We start from the raw sequence: 18,859 nt of genomic DNA, 5'->3' as shown, positions 1-18,859 counted from the left end.
AGCAATGTCATCTCAAATGATAACATCAATTTTCATATGATCTCCCAGCTCCACCTCAAGATCCACTTCTCTGGATCCCTCATCCGCCTCACAGTATCAAGTTAAAAATCACACAACGCCAGGTTATAGTCCAACAGGTTTAATTGGAAGCACTAGCTTTCGGTGTGCCGCTCCTTCATCAGGTGGTTGTCATTTTTAACTTTGTACACTCCAGTCCAACACTGGTATCTCCAAATCATGACTTACAATATCAGACTGCTTGTCTAACATCTAGTACTGGATAAGTAGAGATGTCTCCAAATAAATGTTGACAGAGTTAAAACTGTCTTTGGTTCATACCACAAACCCCTTCCCAAATTCCAACCCTCTGATTGGCAATTGTATGTTCAGACACTGGGTTTCGTATTTGAACCCCCGTTCGAGCTTCTGACCAGATGCCCCTGAAAACACTAAAACCACCACCTCCACTTCCACAATATTGCCAAATTCCACTCAGCCTCAGCCCTTCAATTCCTTTACATTTGCTTCTGCGAGTGTGACTCGTGTTTCTCGCACTATTGCCTGAGTCACAAGGTTCAAGTTCCACTCAAGGGCTTGAGTGCAAAAAATTCAGTAGAGTCCAAACATTGCAAAGCTGTACCGTTGAGTTACAGCTGCACTGTTACAGGTGCCACTTTCTGAATGACACATTAAACTGGAGCCCCTCTACCTGCACACGTGGTTTCATTTCAACAAACACCAGCAAAGGTATCCCTGACAAAGAGGATCCTGATTAGATTAGATTACTTACAGCGTGGAAACAGGCCCTTCGGCCCAACAAGTCCACACCGACCCTCCGAAGAGCAACCCAAACAGACCCATTCCCCTACATTTACCCCTTCACCTAACACTACGGGCAATTTAACATGGCCAATTCACCTAACCTGCACATTTTTGGACTGTGGGAGGAAACTAGAGTACCCGGAGGAAACCCATGTAGACACGGGGAGAATGTGCAAACTCCACACAGACAGTTGCCTGAGGCAGGAATTGAACCCAGGTCTCTGGCGCTGTGAGGCAGCACTGCTAACCACTGTGCCACCGTGCTGCCCCCTCGTTTCCGTTAAGTTCAATTGCTCTAATTATTACTAGAGGGATATACATTTCTTAATGGATGTTCAGGAGTCAACAGTTATCACAAGTTAAACTATATTTTGATAATTGCACTCCATATTAAAGAAGCTGCTTGATGCCCCATTTTGCCTGTAGCAATCGCAATACCTTCTGCAGCATATATCTCACTCCTATGCCAGAACTCTTACCAGCAAGGGAGACCTTGCGGGCTGTCCCAGAAATGGAGACTGGCCCTTTCCCAATATTGTGAAGGTCTCAGGTTTCTGTAGCACTGACTTCCACTGCATCAAACTGGCTTTACTTTGCAGAGCTTGCAGGATTTGAACCTGTGGAATAGACTTTGTAATGGTTACAGTGAGTACTGATATTCCAAGGATCAAATAGGTCCTCATTAATCTGAGACAGAAGAGATATGTAGGGACTGACTGAGTAGTGTGCGATGGCTGTTACATTATCCTACTTCTCCTTGTTTTTTCTTTAGTAATGATGATAACTCTTGAACCTCAGCCAGTTCACTTGCTCCAATTTCATTGACCCACAATTTTTTTCTGAAAGAATCACTCTCTGAAACGCTTGAAATATCCACTTTAATAACAGCAAAAACTCAATTCATGTCTTTCAGTGAAACTCTACCCTCCGGCAAACATGACGCTGAATATGACAGAAAACAACGAGCTCCTTTTGAGCTGGGAAACACCAGCAAAGTTACTGAAATGTCGAATGTATGAAATCAGGCACCGCAGTAATAAGGATAAAGACTGGCAGGTACCATGTGATAATGACCAACAAGACTGATACATTGATTAACAAAAACTTTATAAACAGAGAGTATTAGCTGTTGTTTTATGAACTGAATAGTACATTATCTCTTTGTCACTGTGTACTAGGTTGAAGGTCTCCTACCTTTCTACTTTTAATCTTGGATGAAGCTCCTCTTTGTCCATCTTTTCAGGAAACAGAAGACAAGTGTCTCTTATAGATGCTTGAGGATGTTATCTGCAGCACCAGCATCCCTGAAAAATGACTTGTCAATCTAGTGAAGCAGCATGCAGTAGTCAAAAATAAATGATCCCACAACTTATGAATCAGTGCAAAGTGATTCACGTTGAGTGGTGAATAGGTTTGAAGTTTACAGCTAAAAGGAGATGAAGGCTCCAATAATGTGTCCCTCAGCAATGATAGGGGATCCCAGCTCATCACAGCAAAAAGGAAGGCTGAATCATTTGCAACCAACTTCAGCTAAGAAGTGCTTTATAAATGATCCATCTAAATCTTCTCATGAAGTCCCCAGTATTAGAAGTATAATTGCAATTCACAACTTGTAATATCAAGAAACCACTGAAGGCGCTGGATACTTCAAATCTATAGACCCTGACAAAATATAACCAATATTACTGAAGACAATTTCTGCAGAACTGACTGCAACCCTAACTAAAGTATTCCATTGGCATTACATACAAGGAGAAAAATTGCCTGGTTATGTCCCACCGACAAAAAGCAGGAAAAGTCCAATCCAGCAAAACATCACCCCATTGACTTCAAAATCATCTGTCAAATGATGGATAGGGTTGTTGATAGTGCTCTCCAGCAGCATTTAATCAGCAGTGACCTGCTCACTGACACTCAGTTTGGTTTCCACCATGACTTCATGACAGATTTTCTCCAAGGGCAGAACTCCAGAGGTGAGGTGAGAGTGACTGATCTTGACAACAAAGGCAGCACTTGACTGGATGTTAACTCAGAGGAGTTTTGATTGTCCCCTCCTCCTTGTGTTATGGACAGCTAGTTACCAAGGATGTGAGGAAATAGCGATCTGGAATGAGTTCCTTACCAATCAGTGCAAATAGCAAAAGCTTGGAGACACATTGTTTACCTATGAAATGAGATTTTAATGTTATCTTCAGTTCTGATTACATACTACTTTTTCTGGATTTGTTCATCTAGTCACAAGTCATCACTGCACAAACAAAGTACGTTTTGTCAAGTGTAGATCCAGAGAAATTCTACACCTTTCAAGTGCGAAGTAAGATTAACCAGTATTGTGCAAATACTAAGCTATGGAGTGAGTGGAGCCCAGCTATTCAGTGGGGAAAAGATCCCGTCCAGCCAGGTAAACTCATTGTGTTTACAATTTATTAAACTAGACCTCAGGAAAATTATTGTTCAGATAGTGTTCAAATGGAACTAAAAATCAAAAAAGACGTAAAAACAGCTGCTGATGGAACATTTTTCACTATCGCCCCAAATCAGAATTATCCCTGTAGAGAAGGCATCTGGGAAAGTGAAAACAAAAACCTTCAGAATGATCTTTGTAATTTAATGTTCTTGTTCCTTCACAATTAGTGCCTTTATTTTCATCATAGGATAGGAATTGTGTGAAATGGCTTGCACCAAATGAGCACAGCGTGTTTCGGAAAAGGTGGAGAAAATGACGTCAGTTTGGTGCACCCTACTGTTTGAAGTTACTGGATTTGATTGGCAGAGTCTGGTCAATGTCTTGAAGTTTCTGCAATTAAATACTGCATGGCAGAGGAAAGATGACCATGTCATAGAAAAAGGCTGAAGCAGCAGAGAGAGGAGAAAATCCTCCCAAACAGTGTTTTATACGCTGAACACATGTTTCAGCCTAAATCATAGTCATACAGCATGGAAACAGACCCTCGGTCCAAACAGTGCATGCCAAACATAATCCAAAAATATACGAGTCCCACTTGCCAGGTCCTGGTCCATATCCCTCCAAGTCTTGCCTATTTAGGTACTTACCTAAGTGTCTTGAAACGTTGTAACTGAGCCCATATCCACCACTTCCTCAGGAAGTTCATCCCACATGCGAGCTTAAAACATTTGCCGCTCATGTCTTTTTAAATCTCTCTCCTCTCACCTTAAAAATATTCTCCGTTCTTGAAATCCTCAAGACTTTATAAGCCTCTATAAGGTCACCTCTCAACCTCAAACTCCAGTGAAAAATATCCTAGCCTATCCAGCCATTTTTAAAATATAACTTAAACCCTCCATACCCTACAACATCCTGATCAGTAGAAGTTTATAAAATCATGAGGGACATGGATAAGGTGAATAGTCAATGTCTTTTCCTCAAGGTAAGGGAGTCAAAAACCAGAGGGCATAGCTTTAAGGTGACAGAGGAAGGATTTAACAGCGACCTAAGGGGCAACTTTTTCATGCAGAGGGTGGCACGTGTATGGAATGAGCTGCCAGAGGAAGTGGTGGAGGCTGGCAGAATTGAGCATTTAAAATGCATCTGGATGGATACATGAATAGGTAGGGTTTGAAAGGTTGTGGACCAAATGCAGGCAAATGTAACTAGATTAGTATAGCATAAATGGTCGGCATGGAAACGTTGGACCGAAGGATCTGTTTCCATGCTGTACATCTGTATGATTCTAAATTTCTTTTGAACCCTCTCTAGTTTCTAAGTGACCAGCAAAGTGGGGAGAAATTATTTATTTAGGGGTAGGGTCAGCAGAAAAATATACTAAGCATTAAAATAGATAATTAACAATTTCAAAAAGTGACAGGAATTTGTTGTTTTGTTTTACAGAGGGTTCAGCAGGTCTCCGTACTATAATTACTGTGGTTTCACTTCTTGGATTAATTTTACTTGTTATTTTTGCCACAAAGAATGAACGGTGAGTTACAAATAGCACAAATCCCACAAATATTATGATTCATAAAACACTATGTTATATTTTGCCATCTTTTTCATGTATCTGCTACCATAGTAGTGCCAGAATGCACTAGCTGCACATTTCTATTAGCATAACATGTATACAAAATTATTTGACACCTCTCTGTTCCATCTATAGCTATACTGAAGTGCCAGTCTCTCAAATACACACAGGATGATAAGTTGAAGCATGAGTTAGTGATTCTATCCATGCTGATCATTTAATCTGATGTACCCACCATGTAAAGTGGTTGGGTGGGTCTGAAATGCATAGTCATGGAGAAAAGAATGTTATTTCCAAGAATTTCAGGCAACGAACTGGCCCCAATCATTAAACACTTTCAGAACCAATTTTTATAGAGATAAAGAAGTGAGACAGAGGTGGATATTAAAAAGGAGATGGTGTGACATTATTAATGAAAGAGGCAGTTACTGCAGTAAGCAGAGATGGTATGCTGGAAAGGTCTTAATCACTTTGTGGGCAGAGGTTAGGAATAAAAAAAGAGGCTGTCACATTTACTGGGAGTGTATTATAGACCCCCAAACAGTTAGTTGGCAACAAAGGAGCAGATATGTAGACAATTTATTGTGTGTTGTAGTAATAATAATAATAATAATAGCATAATTATTTAAGGGGATGAGAACTTCCCCAAATCAAATTGGGATAATCACAGTGCAAAGGGTTTAGAGGGTTTAGATTTTGTGAAATGCTTTAAGAGAGCTGTTTGTGTCGACACATAGAAGGTCCATTAGGGGCGGTGAAGAAATCTGGGCAATAAAACTGAACAGATGTTCAATGTAAGAGTTAGGGACTATTTTAATGATAGTGACCGCAACGTAAACTTGTAATGGAAAAGGACAAAGATGGTGTGCAAAGAATAGATTTGAACTAGGGGAAGGCAGATTTTATCAAAATAAGGAGGATCCGACCAAAGTAGACTGGGAGCAATCACTTGTGAGAGATTCTACAGCAGAATTGGGGCGGGGGTGTCAAAAAAATGGGGAGAGTACAGACCCAACATGTTCCCTTTAGGTTGAAACATGGCAGCAACAAGTCCACAAAACCCTAAATGTCTAGCAGTATTCAGGACTGGATAAAAAGGGGAAAAAAAGTAAGTACAAAGGGATCATATCAACTGGAGCCTTAGTGGAATATAGAAAGTGCAGGGGGAACTTAAGAAAGCAATTGGGCCAACAAAGAAGGGCATGATAAAGCACTGGTGGTAAAATTATGGAGAATGCACAGGGAAAAGGATAACCAGGAAAAGAAAGAACTAAAAGAGAAAATGCTGGAAAATCTCAGCAGGTCTGGCAGCATCTGTAAGGAGAGAAAAGAGCTGACGTTTCGAGTCTAACTGACCCTTTGTCAAAGCGAAAAAAAAGGGAGAAATAGGGAGGTATTTATTCTAGGCTGAGAGAAGGTAAGTCATGGCTCCAGAAGCAAAGGCAGCAATAAAGAGGTGATAATGGCAGTGCATAGAGAGATTATAGGGAGATTAGGAGCTGTGAATGACCAAGGCTGAAGCCAGTGCTATCTGACAAAATATGTAGGGGATGGTGGGGATGGGTGAAGCAGAGGCAAAATGAAAAACAGGGGAGAAGGGTAGCAAAGGGGAAAGAGGAGAGGAAAAAGGTGATGAGAGAGTGGGGAGCGAGAGAAAGTGAGACAATCAAGAAATAAGAGGTACAGAACAGTGAGAAAAAAAAAAATTAAATTAGATTACTTACAGTTGCGCTTCGGCCCAACAAGTCCACACCGCACCTGCCAAAGCGCAACCCACCCATACCCCTACATCGACCCCTTACCTAACACTACGGGCAATTTAGAATGGCCAATTCACCTAACCTGCACATCTTTGGAGTGTGGGAGGAAACCGGAGCATCCGGAGGAAACCCACGCAGACACAGGGAGAACGTGCAAACTCCACACAGAGAGTCGCCTGAGGCGGGAATTGAACCCGGATCTCTGGCGCTGTGAGGCAGCAGTGCTAACCACTGTGCCACCGTGCCGCCCACAAATTAAATAAAATTACTGAGCAGAATGAAAACAGAGGGGTTGAGATGGGATAATCATCTGAAGTTGTTGAATTCAATGTTGAGACCGGCAGGCTGTAACGTGCCTAGTCGGAAGATGAGTTGCTGTTCCTCCAGTTTGCTTTGAGCTTCACTGGAACATTGCAGCAGGCCAAGGACAGACATGTGGGCATGGGAGCAGGATTGTGTGTTGAAGTGGCAAGCCACGGGAAGGTCCGGGACCTGATTGCGTACAGACCGAAGGTGCTCAGCAAAGCGATCACCCAGTCGGCGTTTTGTCTCTCCGATATAGAGGAAGACCTAAGAGGGCAATCTGTGCATGGAACTAGAGAATAGTGACAGGGAGTTAAAAGAATATTTCACAACTGCCTTCACTCTGGAGAAACAGGATCTGGGTACAGACTTTGGCAACATAGACTGTGAGGTTTGTGAGCAGATTGACATTGGAAGTGAGGAGATATTAGGGGTTTTGACGGGTTTAAAAGTTGACACACCCCCAGGTCCAGATGAGTTGTGTCCCGTGCTGCTTTGTGGGAGCAGGGCAAGACAAGTAATTACAGGGCTCTGACCCAAATGTTTCATTCCTCTCTCATCACAGTAGAGGTGTCAGAAGGGGGACAACTAATGTGGTTTCACTTTTCATTAAGGGTGGTAGAGAGAAACCAGTGAATTACATATCAGTGAGTCTCACATCAGTGGTAGGGAAACTATTGAAGAATATTCTGAAGGAGAGAATCAATTTTCACTTGGAGAGGCAAGGTTTGGTCAGAAATAGTTGCCGTCGCCGCATCTACTTCTGCCCCCACTGACGTCACTCGCCTGCACAACGACCACGCCACATGTGTCTCTGCCCCCACACCGATTCCCGCCCCCATGCCTAACCCCGCCCCAAGCCGATCTCTGCCCCCACACTTAACCCCATCCCCACACCTAACCCCGCCCCCACTCCCAGCTCCAGTCCCACACCAGGTCCTAGCTCCCAGCCCTGCCGTATTTTCACCATCCCTCCAGACCTCCCCCTCTCTGAGGATGAAAGATTAGTCCTCAGCAAAGGCCTCACCTTCATCCCCCTACGCTCCCGGATTAACGAATTCAACATGTGGCGAGACATCGAGCATTTCTTCCGCCACCTTTGTCTCCGCGCCTACTTCTTCAACCAGGACTCCCGCCCACCCTCTGACGACCCCTTCTCCCGCCTCCAACACACCCCATCCACCTGGATACCCCGTGCTGGCCTCTTACCTGCCCTCGATCTCTTCATAGCCAACTGCCGCCGCGACATTGACCGCCTCAATCTGTCCACCCCTCTCACCCACTCCAACCTCTCACCCTCGCAACATGCAGCCCTCCACTCCCTCCGTTCCAACCCCAACCTCACCATCAAACTGGCAGACAGGGGAGGCTTGGTGGTAGTTTGGCGCACCGATCTTTATATTGCTGAGGCCAAACGCCAGCTTGCGGACACCACCTCCTACTGCCCCCTTGACCATGACCCCACCTCCCACCACCAAACCATCATCTCCCAGACCATCCACAACCTCATCACTTCAGGGGATCTCCCATCCACCGCCTCCAACCTCATAGTCCCACAACCGCGCACCGCCCGTTTCTACCTCCTGCCCAAAATCCACAAATCTGACTGCCCGGCCGACCCATTGTCTCAGCCTGCTCCTGCCCCACCAAACTCATTTCTGCATACCTTGACACGGTCCTGACCCCCTTAGTCCAAGAACTCCCCACCTACGTTCGGGACACCACCCACGCCCTCCAGCTCCTCCATGATTTTCGCTTCCCCAGCCCCCAGTGCCTTACCTTCACCATGGACATCCAGTCCCTATACACCTCCATCCCCCATCACGAAGGACTCAAAGCCCTCCGCTTCTTCCTTTCCCGCCATACCAAACAGTACCCTTCCACTGACACCCTCCTTCAACTGACTGAACTGGTCCTCACTCTGAACAACTCTTTCCAATCCTCCCACTTCCTCCAAACCAAAGGAGTAACCATGGGCACCCACATGGGCCCTAGCTATGCCTGCCTCTTCGTAGGATATGTGGAACAGTCCATCTTCCGCAGCTACACTGGCACCACTCCCCACCTTTTCCTCCGCTACATCGATGACTGTATCGGCGCTGCCTCGTGCTCCCATGAGGAGGTTGAACAGTTCATCCACTTTACCAACACCTTCCACCCAGACCTCAAATTTACCTGGACCGTCTCAGACTCCTCCCTCCCCTTCCTAGACCTCTCCATTTCTATCTCGGGCGACAGAATCAACATGGACATTGACTATAAACCGACCGACTGACTCCCACAGCTACCTAGATTACACCTCCTCCCACCCTGCCCCCTGTAAAATCGCCATCCCATATTCCCAATTCCTTCGCCTTCGCCGCATCAGTTCCCAGGAGGACCAATTCCAATACCGAACAACCCAGATGGCCTCCTTCTTCAAAGACCACAATTTCCCCTCAGACATGGTTGAAGATGCTCTCCACTGCATTCCCTCCACTTCCCACTCCTCTGCCCTGGAACCGCGCCCCTCCAATTGCCACCAGGACAGAACCTCACTGGTCCTCACCTACCACCCCACCAACCTCCAGATACATCGTATCATCCTTCGTCATTTCCGCCACCTCCAAACAGACCCCACCACCAAGGATATATTTCCCTCCCCTCCCCTATCTACGTTCCGGAAAGACCACTCCCTCCGCGACTCCCTCGTCAGATCCACACCCCCCACCAATCCAACCTCCACTCCCGGCACCTTCCCCTGCAACCGCAAGAAATGCAAAACTTGTGCCCACACCTCCCCCCTCACTTCCCTCCCAAGGCCCCAAGGGACCCTTCCATATCCACCACAAATTCACCTGCACCCCCACACACATCATTTATTGCATCCGCTGCACCCGTTGTGGTCTCCTATACATTGGGGAGACAGGCCGCCTACTTGCGGAACGTTTCAGGGAACACCTCTGGGACACCCACACCAACCAACCCAACCACCCCGTGGCTGAACACTTTAACTCCCCCTCCCACTCTGCCAAGGACATGCAGTTCCTTCGCCTCCTCCATCGCCAGACCATGGCAACACGACGCCTGGAGGAAGAGCGCCTCATCTTCTGCCTAGGAACCCTCCAACCACAAGGGATGAATGCAGATTTCTCCAGCTTTCTCATTTCCCCTCCCCCCACCTTTTCTCAGTCCCAACCCTCAGACTCAGCACCGCCTTCTTGACCTGCAATCTTCTTCCTGACCTCTCCGCCCCACCCCCTCTCTGGCCTATCACCCTCACCTTAACCTCCTTCCACCTATCATATTCCCAACGCCCATCCTCCAAGTCCCTCCTCCCTACCTTTTATCTTAGCCTGCTTGGCACACCGTCCTCATTCCTGAAGAAGGGCTTATGCCCGAAACATCGATTCTCCTGTTGCTTTGATGCTGCCTGACCTGCTGAGCTTTTCCAGCAACACATTTTTAAGCTCTTTTCCCTCAGAAATAGTCAGCATGACTTTGTCAGCAGCAAGTCATGCCAGACAAGTTTTATAGAGATTGTTGAGGAGGTGATCTGCTGATGAGGGTAGTGCAGGTAGTGATGAGGTTTATATGGATTTCAGCAAAGCCTTTAGCAAGGTCCAACATGGAAGACTGATAGAAAATGTAAGAACACATGGGATCCAGAGTAATCTGGCAAGTTGGATCCAAAATTGGCTTCGCAGTAGGAGACAGAGGGTGGTGGTAGAAGGCTATTTGTGTGAATGGAGGTTGGTATTCAGTGGTATACCTCAGGGATTAGTAATTAGTATTGAATCCCTTATTGTTTGTGATATCATAAATGGTATAGAGGAGAATGTGTGGGGGATAAGTAAGTTTGCAGATAGCACACTAGGTTGTTGACTGTGAGGAAGAAGGTCTTAGATTACAGGAAGCAATAGACAGATTGGACATATGGGTAGATTAGTGGAAGTTGGAATTTTAGTTTACTTGCAGTGTGGAAACAGGCCCTTCGGCCCAACAAGTCCACACAGACCAGCCGAAGCGTAACCCACCCAGGCCCATCCCCCTACATTTACCCCTTCACTTAACATTACGGGCAATTTAGCATGGCCAATTCACCTAATCTGCAAATGTTTTGGATTGTGGGAGGAACCGGAGTACCCGGAGGAAACCCACGCAGATACAGAGAGAATGTGCAAACTCCACACAGAGAGTCGCCTGAGACGGGAATTGAGCCCGGGTCTCTGGCACTGTGAGGCAACAGTGCTAACCACTGTGCCACCGTGCCGCCCACCGTGTGAGATGGTACAGTTTAGAAGAAGTAACAAGACAAGGGAGTACACAATGAATGGCAAGACAGTAAGAAGCTCAGAAGAAAAGAAGAATCTTGGGGTGCTTCTTCACAGATCTCTAAGGTAACAGCAGGTTAATAAGGGGTTTAAGAAGGCATACAGGATGCTTACCTTCATCCATCATGGCAGGATTATAGGATCAGGGCAATTTAGCATGGCCAATTCACCTAATCAGTTTTGGAGTTGTATAAAACTTTGGTTAGGCGACATTTGGTCCTGTGTGCATTTATGTCGCCTCCCTTCAGGAAGGAATTAATTGCATTGGATAGTGGTGCAGAGAAGATTCATCAAGTTGCTGCTGGGGACGGAGCATTTTAGCGATGAAGGGAGGATGAATAAGCTCAGATTGTTTTCTTTTGAACAGAGAAGGTTTAGATAGAAAATAATGAGGGGTGTGGTCAGGGTGGATAAGAAGCAGTTTGTCTCCCTAGTCAAAGAATCAATCACAAGGCATAATGTTAAGGAGTTTTAGAGGGGATTTGAGGAAATAATTTTAACTCAGAGGCTCTTGGGGATCTAGAATGCATTGCCTGGGATGGTGGTAGTGGCAGAAAACCTCACAACCTTTAAAAGGGCTTGAATAAGCCCTTGAAATTTCATAACATTCAAGGCTGTGGGCCAAGTACTGGAAAGTGGTAGTAGTGTAGATGGGTCAATGGGCCAAAGCATATCCGTTGTGGTGTATGACTCAATGATCCTATGATAACAAACATGTACCTTCTCACCCAATAACCACTGTTTCAGTTCATTTCTCTTAACAGGGGCATAAATGAATCCCCAATTCATGCCTTCACCTGTATGCAGTTAATGTGCAATTAACAGATTCCCTTTTTTATCATTAAATAAAAGTTAGAGTTCAAATGTACAGCCAAAATTTCAAAAACAAATCAAATCAAAAACTCCAAATTCCATATAAAACACTATATCTTGAGATGTCCCATCTACTAGGATCTTTAATAGTTGATGACATGAATGTCCCATGGAATTTTAGAGATACCCTTTCTTTCCACGATTTGTTTAAAGTCAGCAAGGCAATATCTAATCATTCCTCACACAGGTTTTACAGTATGTGCATTATCCAGTTAGGAATAATCATCTACACAATATTCAGTGGGAATATTGTCTTTATACACCCTTATATAGAAAGTCACTGAAACTGTTAGACAACTAGAATTCCTTATTCTCTGCGTCCACAACGGCCAGTGTTTCACCAGAGTATTTTCAATAACCTCTTTTTATTCTCTTAGTTTCCTAAGCTGAAGGATAATATTTCCCATTTTTAGCTGTGACAGCACTACAAAAACTGCTAGAACAGCCTCAGCTGTGACTGTGTGAGGAAAAGTCATTTCTAAGTAGGTTACGGTCTAGAATACACTGCCTGAGTATGGTGTGGAGGATTCATTGAGACTTGAAAAGGAAACTGGATATGTACCTCTAGGTGATATGCTCGTTTGAAGGGACAGTACATACATAATGATAACTACCTCATCTTAATCACATGCTAATGGAAAGCTTACAATACAACTGTGCTACATTTTATAGACTTCACATTTTGCGCTCATCCTTACAATGAGCCAGCTATCATTATCCATAAATCCTTTAGCAATCTTTAATCTTTGACAGGAGTTGTGCAGCTTTAAGACTCTTTGATTTTTATTCTCACCTGATGCTGTTAATATTCTCCAAATTTCTGATTAGAAACATTAGATTTGTTAAGAGGAAGTGGAAGTTTCGTGCTTGGGTAAATTACAGATCTACCAACCTTCCAAAACCATTTTTTAAATATTCTATATCCAGTTTCATCGTGCTTTTTTTAAAATGGAGATGATGCCAGCAGTAATTAAGTGCCTTACTTATGCTACTTTGTGTGGAATCCTTACTCTTTTTAATGACCACACTGTGTTATTGTTCCCAGACCTTAAAATAAGTAGAACTTACATAAGCCATGATCTTATAGAGTCAATCTGGATATTGTTTTCGCTCATCTGTTCTACACACTGTTGATGTACAATCATTCTATAACACTGCAAAATTAAATGAACCCATCAGTAATACATATGGCATGTGACTAAAGCTTCTTGTGACTGGTACAATTCTTCAGATTGATTGACTTCTTTGATACTCTTAGCATGTGAATGGTCAATGTTTCCAAACATCATCATTAGACAATCATCCTTTGCTACTCTCACACTGTTATAGAGGTCTACATAAAATGGTCCATTGGCCCATTGAGTCTGCACCAGTCAAAATGAAGCACCCAATTATTCTGATCCCACTTTCCAGCACTTATCCTTGTATGCCTTGGCATCACAAGTGGATATGTAAATACCTCTTATTACCTGTTATGCGGGTTTCTCCTCTACAACCTTACAAGCAGCAAGTTCCAGATTGCCACCTCTCTCTGGGTGAATCATGACTTTCTCTGACACTCTCTGAGCCCCGTGTCTCTTATCTTAAACCTATTACCCTTGGTCATTGATCCCTCCATTAAGGGGAAAGGTTCCTTCCTGTATACGCTATCTGTGTCCCTTATAATTTTATACAGCTCAATCGTGAGGTCCTCCTCGTCTTCCTCTGCATCAAGGAAAACACATCCAAGAGAAACATCAGGACAGGCACTTTGATGTTACATTGTCCCTTGTGCCTGCTCCCCCTCCCTTCAAGCTTCCATTGGTCTTTTGGTTCATCATTCACCTCCATTGAACCTCTAACAACCATGTAAGGAAGGAAGAACCAGAAGTCAATTTTTACTCAATTTAGATTTATTCAGAAGGTGAAAATTATAAATAATTATTTCCTAATCCTTCTCCCCATTCCAGCGTCCATACATTTCCCTTTATATGTTCTTAAATAATAAATACCCACACTTTATTTTAGTTTATATAATTAACTTGCCTCACATATTCACTTCATTCTTCCACTGGTCTAATGGTTCGGACTTCAAAAACACCTGAGGCAGGGCTCAAAAAAAATTATATATATATATAAAATATAGAAATTTCTTATGGACCACTTTTTGATTCTTGTGAACTACTTTTGGCTTTCAAAGACATTTTTATCACTCCTTTAAACTCAATAACTCCTTCACCGTTGTTCAACAATACCTTTTGTATCTGTGTTGATATATAGAAGATTCATAGAGTCATAGAGTTGTATAACATGGAAACAGGTCCTTCAGTCCAACTCGTGCTGACCAGATATCCTAAATTAATCTAGGCTCATTTTGCCAGCTTTTGGCCTATATCACTCTAAGCATTTCATATTCACATACCTATCCAGGTGTCTTGTAAATGTTGTATTTATACCAGCCTCTACCACTTCCTCTGGCAGCTCATTCCATACACATACCACCGTCTGCATGAAAAGATTGCCCTTTAGGTCCCTTTGTATCTTGCCCCTCTCACCTTAAACCTCTGCCCCTAGTTTGGGATTCCCCTACCCTGGGTAAAATAGTTTGGCTATACACCCTATCCATGCCCGTCATGATTTTATAAATTTTTATAAGGTCAGCCCTCAGCCTCCGATGTTCCAAGAACAATAGCCCCAGCCTTTTCAGCCTCTCCCTTTAACTCATAATCTCCAGCCTGGCAACGTCCTCGTAAATCTTTTCTGTACCAAGTTTAATAACATTTTTCCGATAACAGAGAGACCAGAATTGAACACAGAATTCCAAAATTCAGATTCGCATTGAAGCAGAAGTAGAAGAATTCATCAGTATCCCCAATTGTTATCACTGGCCTATTGAATGTAAAGTGATAAGACACAATGAAGCAAGGACATTTCCCGGAAATCACGATTTAAATCGGCACAAGATTCACCCACATATCTTGCTTAGTTTTCTATTTAAATCAAGGTCTAACCCCTTGACTTTTTTTTTTGCAGGTTGAAGGTGATAATCATCCCAAAAATACCCAATCCAGGCAGAAGTTTTGATCCTTTGTTCAACAATCACGATGGCAACTTTCAGGTAAAGAAAAAGGAAGAAAAAAACACTTCTGACATTTTTGAGGCAAATTCCTTGCATTCCAATTATCTCTGGGGGATGTAGCTATCAAAGACAGGAGGGAGGAAATATCAGTGGGAACAACCATCTCAGCCTCAAACACAGCCTTCTAGACAATGGCATTGACAGAGAACTGGGGTGAAGGATCGTTCAATGCTTTAAAGGGGTTACAGGAACTGGATTGCTTGAGTTGTGGATGTCAGATCTGGGAGATTGCTGTGTTTGTAGTCAACAGATGGAAGCTACAGGAGCACGTTAAAGTTGAGAGGGAATGTTGAAAGAAAGAAACAAAGAGCTTTAATTTGCTTTGTATTTTCCATCACCTCAGATCACCACTAAGCATTTTATATGAAATTATTTTTTTTTCAAATGTAATCACTGTTGTAATATGTCACAACTCGCTAGGATAGTGCATTGAAAAATAAAATCCTGCTATCCTAGAATTGTCATAAAAGTTAAAGATTTTATCAAATTTCACAAAATTTTCCAATTCGCCACCCTTCTTAGACTCAATTAACAGAAAGCATGTCCCAGGTTTCTGTCTTTAACAAGAGTACTGTCTTTTGTAAATTAATACATACACACCACTTCCATCATGAAAGACAAGGGCAGCAAATACATTGGAAGACCACCACTTGCAAATTTCCCTGCAATCTATTCACCATCCTGACTTGGAAATATATCGCTATTCCTTCACTGTCGCTGGGTCAAACATTTAGGATTCCTCCACTAAGGGCAGTGTGGGTCAACCTACCGCACGTGGACTGCAGCATTTTAAGAAGGCAGTTTGTCTCCTGTGCTCACACACAAGGGGCAGTGTTTGATGGAGGTGGTGGAGTCGCCACCTGCCAGCTGGAAATCAAGCATTTTTCTCAGGAAGACGGGAGAGTTAAATGCCAGCACTGAGCTGGGCAGCGGTGGCCCTTCCTCAGGATCAAGGACCTGGAGAAGCGGAAATCTTGTCCACTGATAGCTGCAGGTTGGCCATTGTTTGTGGCTCAGCGTACCACCAGGTAGGCAGTACCTGCTACAGGTACTATACCTACCCAAGACCAAGGGTCTCACTTACCTTGTTGTGAGTGCAAGCAATTCTCCGCTAATGGGGAAAAAACTAAAAGAGGATATCCCTCTCCTACATATTCTAACAGCTGTTTGAAAACAATGAAACAGAAGCCTCAGAGTAAGGTTGCTGAAATAACTCCACTGAAGCTGATATCCCATCACCAAGTCACCTTTAATTTGCACGTGAAAAGTCCTTGACACTGACCCAGCTCCCTCAGAGCCAGCTCTCAGAATGAACGAGACACTCACCCAACTCCCTCAGAGCCAGCTCTCAGAGTGAACAAGATGTCTGTCACTCCTGTTCTTATCTGTCAGTCAGGGTTCCCTGATTGAAGCAGACTAACAGCCCCAATCAGGGAACTCATATTCCGAGGTGCGGCCGGCTGACCTCATTACAATTATTAGATTTGCAAGGCTGCCTTCTAAGATGCATGACCTAGGAAGAGAAGGAATTTAAACCTGACGGTAAAAGATTACTTAAACAATTAGGCTAGGAATGCATTAGCAATAGCAGCACCATAATGAAAACGGGTGGATGTTCAATATTCTGAGTGAGTGTGAGAAGTGTTTTACAATGCCCTATTAGTATAGTTAGCATGGCAAACCAATAGGAAGTAGACAAATGGTTAATGGTCTTATTTTTTACAGGACTGGCTTGGTGTCCCAAAGGATGCATTGGAAGGTTTCAATTCAACCTACCATGAGAATGTGTGTATTGTGACCGAGTCACCAGTCAATCCTTCCCAGAGTGGTGTCCATGGAGGGTCATATGAGCAAAGTGGAATGACACAGATCCCAGGAAAACTTCCTATTCTTGCTACGAAGGGAGAGATTCAACCAAAAAGCACCTCTCCTGCACTGCTGTTTTCTGATATTGCCGTTTTTGTAGAGAGCAGTAGGTACGCCATTAATGAAAACATCTATGTCAGAGTCTAACATTTGCCATATTGCAAGCCTGTATGACACTGAAGAAAATTCAATAGTAGTGGCACATAATCCTGAACAATTCCATAGGTCTTTCAGGAATAAAATACCCAAAATGTTATACCTCACAACAATCTCCACAGAGAAACCAAAATGAAAATACAACTACTCTGTTAGGATATGAATTAGAAACGCTTCCCTTTTTGTTTCATAAGTAAATCACTTCTTGAGCTTTTCTGATATTTTTGTTTATATTTCAGTTTCATTGCAAACTGTGTATTTTTTTAAGCCTTTCAAGCATATTTAGAAAACTGGGCAAGAGAAAAAGTTAACATTTCAATTTGATATCTTTTAGCTTTATTTGACTCTCCACAGCTGCTGTCTGACCTATTGAATGTCTGCATCGCTTTCAGTATTTATTTCAGACTTCCAGACTCCATAATATTCTGCTTTACTTTTGCCTTACATATAAATCCTTATTTCAAGTTTGATTTCTCAGTGAGATGTGGCTGGAGAGGAGTAGTTGTCTTAGGGTATAATAGTTGGAAATTGAAGCCTCTCCTCATTCCCCATTCAGTTAATTTAATGATTGATTAGGGACTGAGAGTCAACTGCTTAGCGCAATGTTAACTGTCACTCCCATTACTTACATTTGGGCATTTGGGCAGATCTTCCATTTGGGCATTTAGACATTTGGCTTCAAAACACTGCTATTTTGTGTAACTATAGATTAGACAAAATATTTAATAAGAATGTAGAAGTGGACTTTTCAAAATTGCATTTGACCTTTCCTGGTATAATAATACTGAAATCAAGACTGTGATGGATTACGGCAAAATAGCAAATAATAAGAGTTCTTCAACGATGCATCATGTCCCATAAGTTGTGATGTCTTCAGCTGTGAGAAAGTATAAAAGAACTAAGTACAATCATTTTGTATGATCTATGGGGTGTGTGATGATCTTAACACAACTTATGTATATTTTTGCTATTCTTGTGTAATACACATATGAGACTGATCTGAAGGTGTTTCTGTTTGTTTTTGCCTTCTTTGTTCCATACTATGTTGAAGCTATAGCATCACCAAGTCTGGCTGAGGAGCATAGCAGTGAGCAAGAAGTAACCAGAGACAGAGAGAGAGAGAGAGAGAGAGAGAGCCGGCAGCAGCCTGAACATTGTAACACGGGAGCATTTGATTGTTATTGTTTAGTGATGCCAAAAGTGACTTGTACCAGGCTGTTGCACATTTTAAATACGCAATTTGATGATTAATTAGCAAATGCTTTACGTATATTATTATTCTGTCATCAGCTTACCTTTAAAACCATGTGCATGCTTTTGAAGTAACTTAATTTGGATATAGATTAGAATTATGAAATATTTCAGCAATGCTTTAAATGGATAAACCATTACTTAAACTCAACAAAATGTGTGTTTCACTTTCTCAATGTCCAAATTTCAAATGCAGTGCTGTAGATTTTTTTGTGGAATTGTGCCAAATGGGACAAAGCAAGTCAGCAGCCCATTTTACATCTCTCCCTGCTTTTATTTTCATTGATTTCGAGAATAGCTTTGTAACCATGAGTTCTGATGCCCAGAACTCTGATGAGTTCTGGGATTAGGTCCCTACTACCTGCCATGGGAGTTTACTTCTGATCTCCTGATAGCAGTTTACATCTCACTCTATGT

General features: G+C 43.0%; 1 protein-coding gene across 2 annotated transcripts in view; it reads left to right on the top strand.

The window, feature by feature from the left end:
• Nucleotides 1-18,583, top strand: part of LOC140496015 (cytokine receptor common subunit gamma-like) — a 53,864-nt gene extending 35,281 nt beyond the window's left edge. The window contains exons 4-9 of one of the 2 annotated variants that reach the window (XM_072595444.1): nucleotides 1,736-1,878; nucleotides 3,058-3,223; nucleotides 4,673-4,760; nucleotides 15,064-15,148; nucleotides 16,895-17,145; nucleotides 18,243-18,583. In XM_072595444.1, the coding sequence (XP_072451545.1) occupies nucleotides 1,736-1,878; nucleotides 3,058-3,223; nucleotides 4,673-4,760; nucleotides 15,064-15,148; nucleotides 16,895-17,145; nucleotides 18,243-18,267 (758 nt within the window). In that variant the 3' untranslated portion in view covers nucleotides 18,268-18,583. Of the gene's footprint in view, nucleotides 1-1,735; nucleotides 1,879-3,057; nucleotides 3,224-4,672; nucleotides 4,761-15,063; nucleotides 15,149-16,894 lie in introns of both variants that reach the window. The other variant, XM_072595443.1, reaches the window with a different exon arrangement.
• Nucleotides 18,584-18,859: the final 276 nt, after the last annotated feature.

Source organism: Chiloscyllium punctatum, chromosome 25, assembly GCF_047496795.1.
Source record: "Chiloscyllium punctatum isolate Juve2018m chromosome 25, sChiPun1.3, whole genome shotgun sequence".
NCBI classification, from domain to species: domain Eukaryota; kingdom Metazoa; phylum Chordata; class Chondrichthyes; order Orectolobiformes; family Hemiscylliidae; genus Chiloscyllium; species Chiloscyllium punctatum.
The sequence above is the reverse complement of the archived record's forward strand: the minus strand, read 5'-3'. Positions and strand labels throughout refer to the sequence as shown.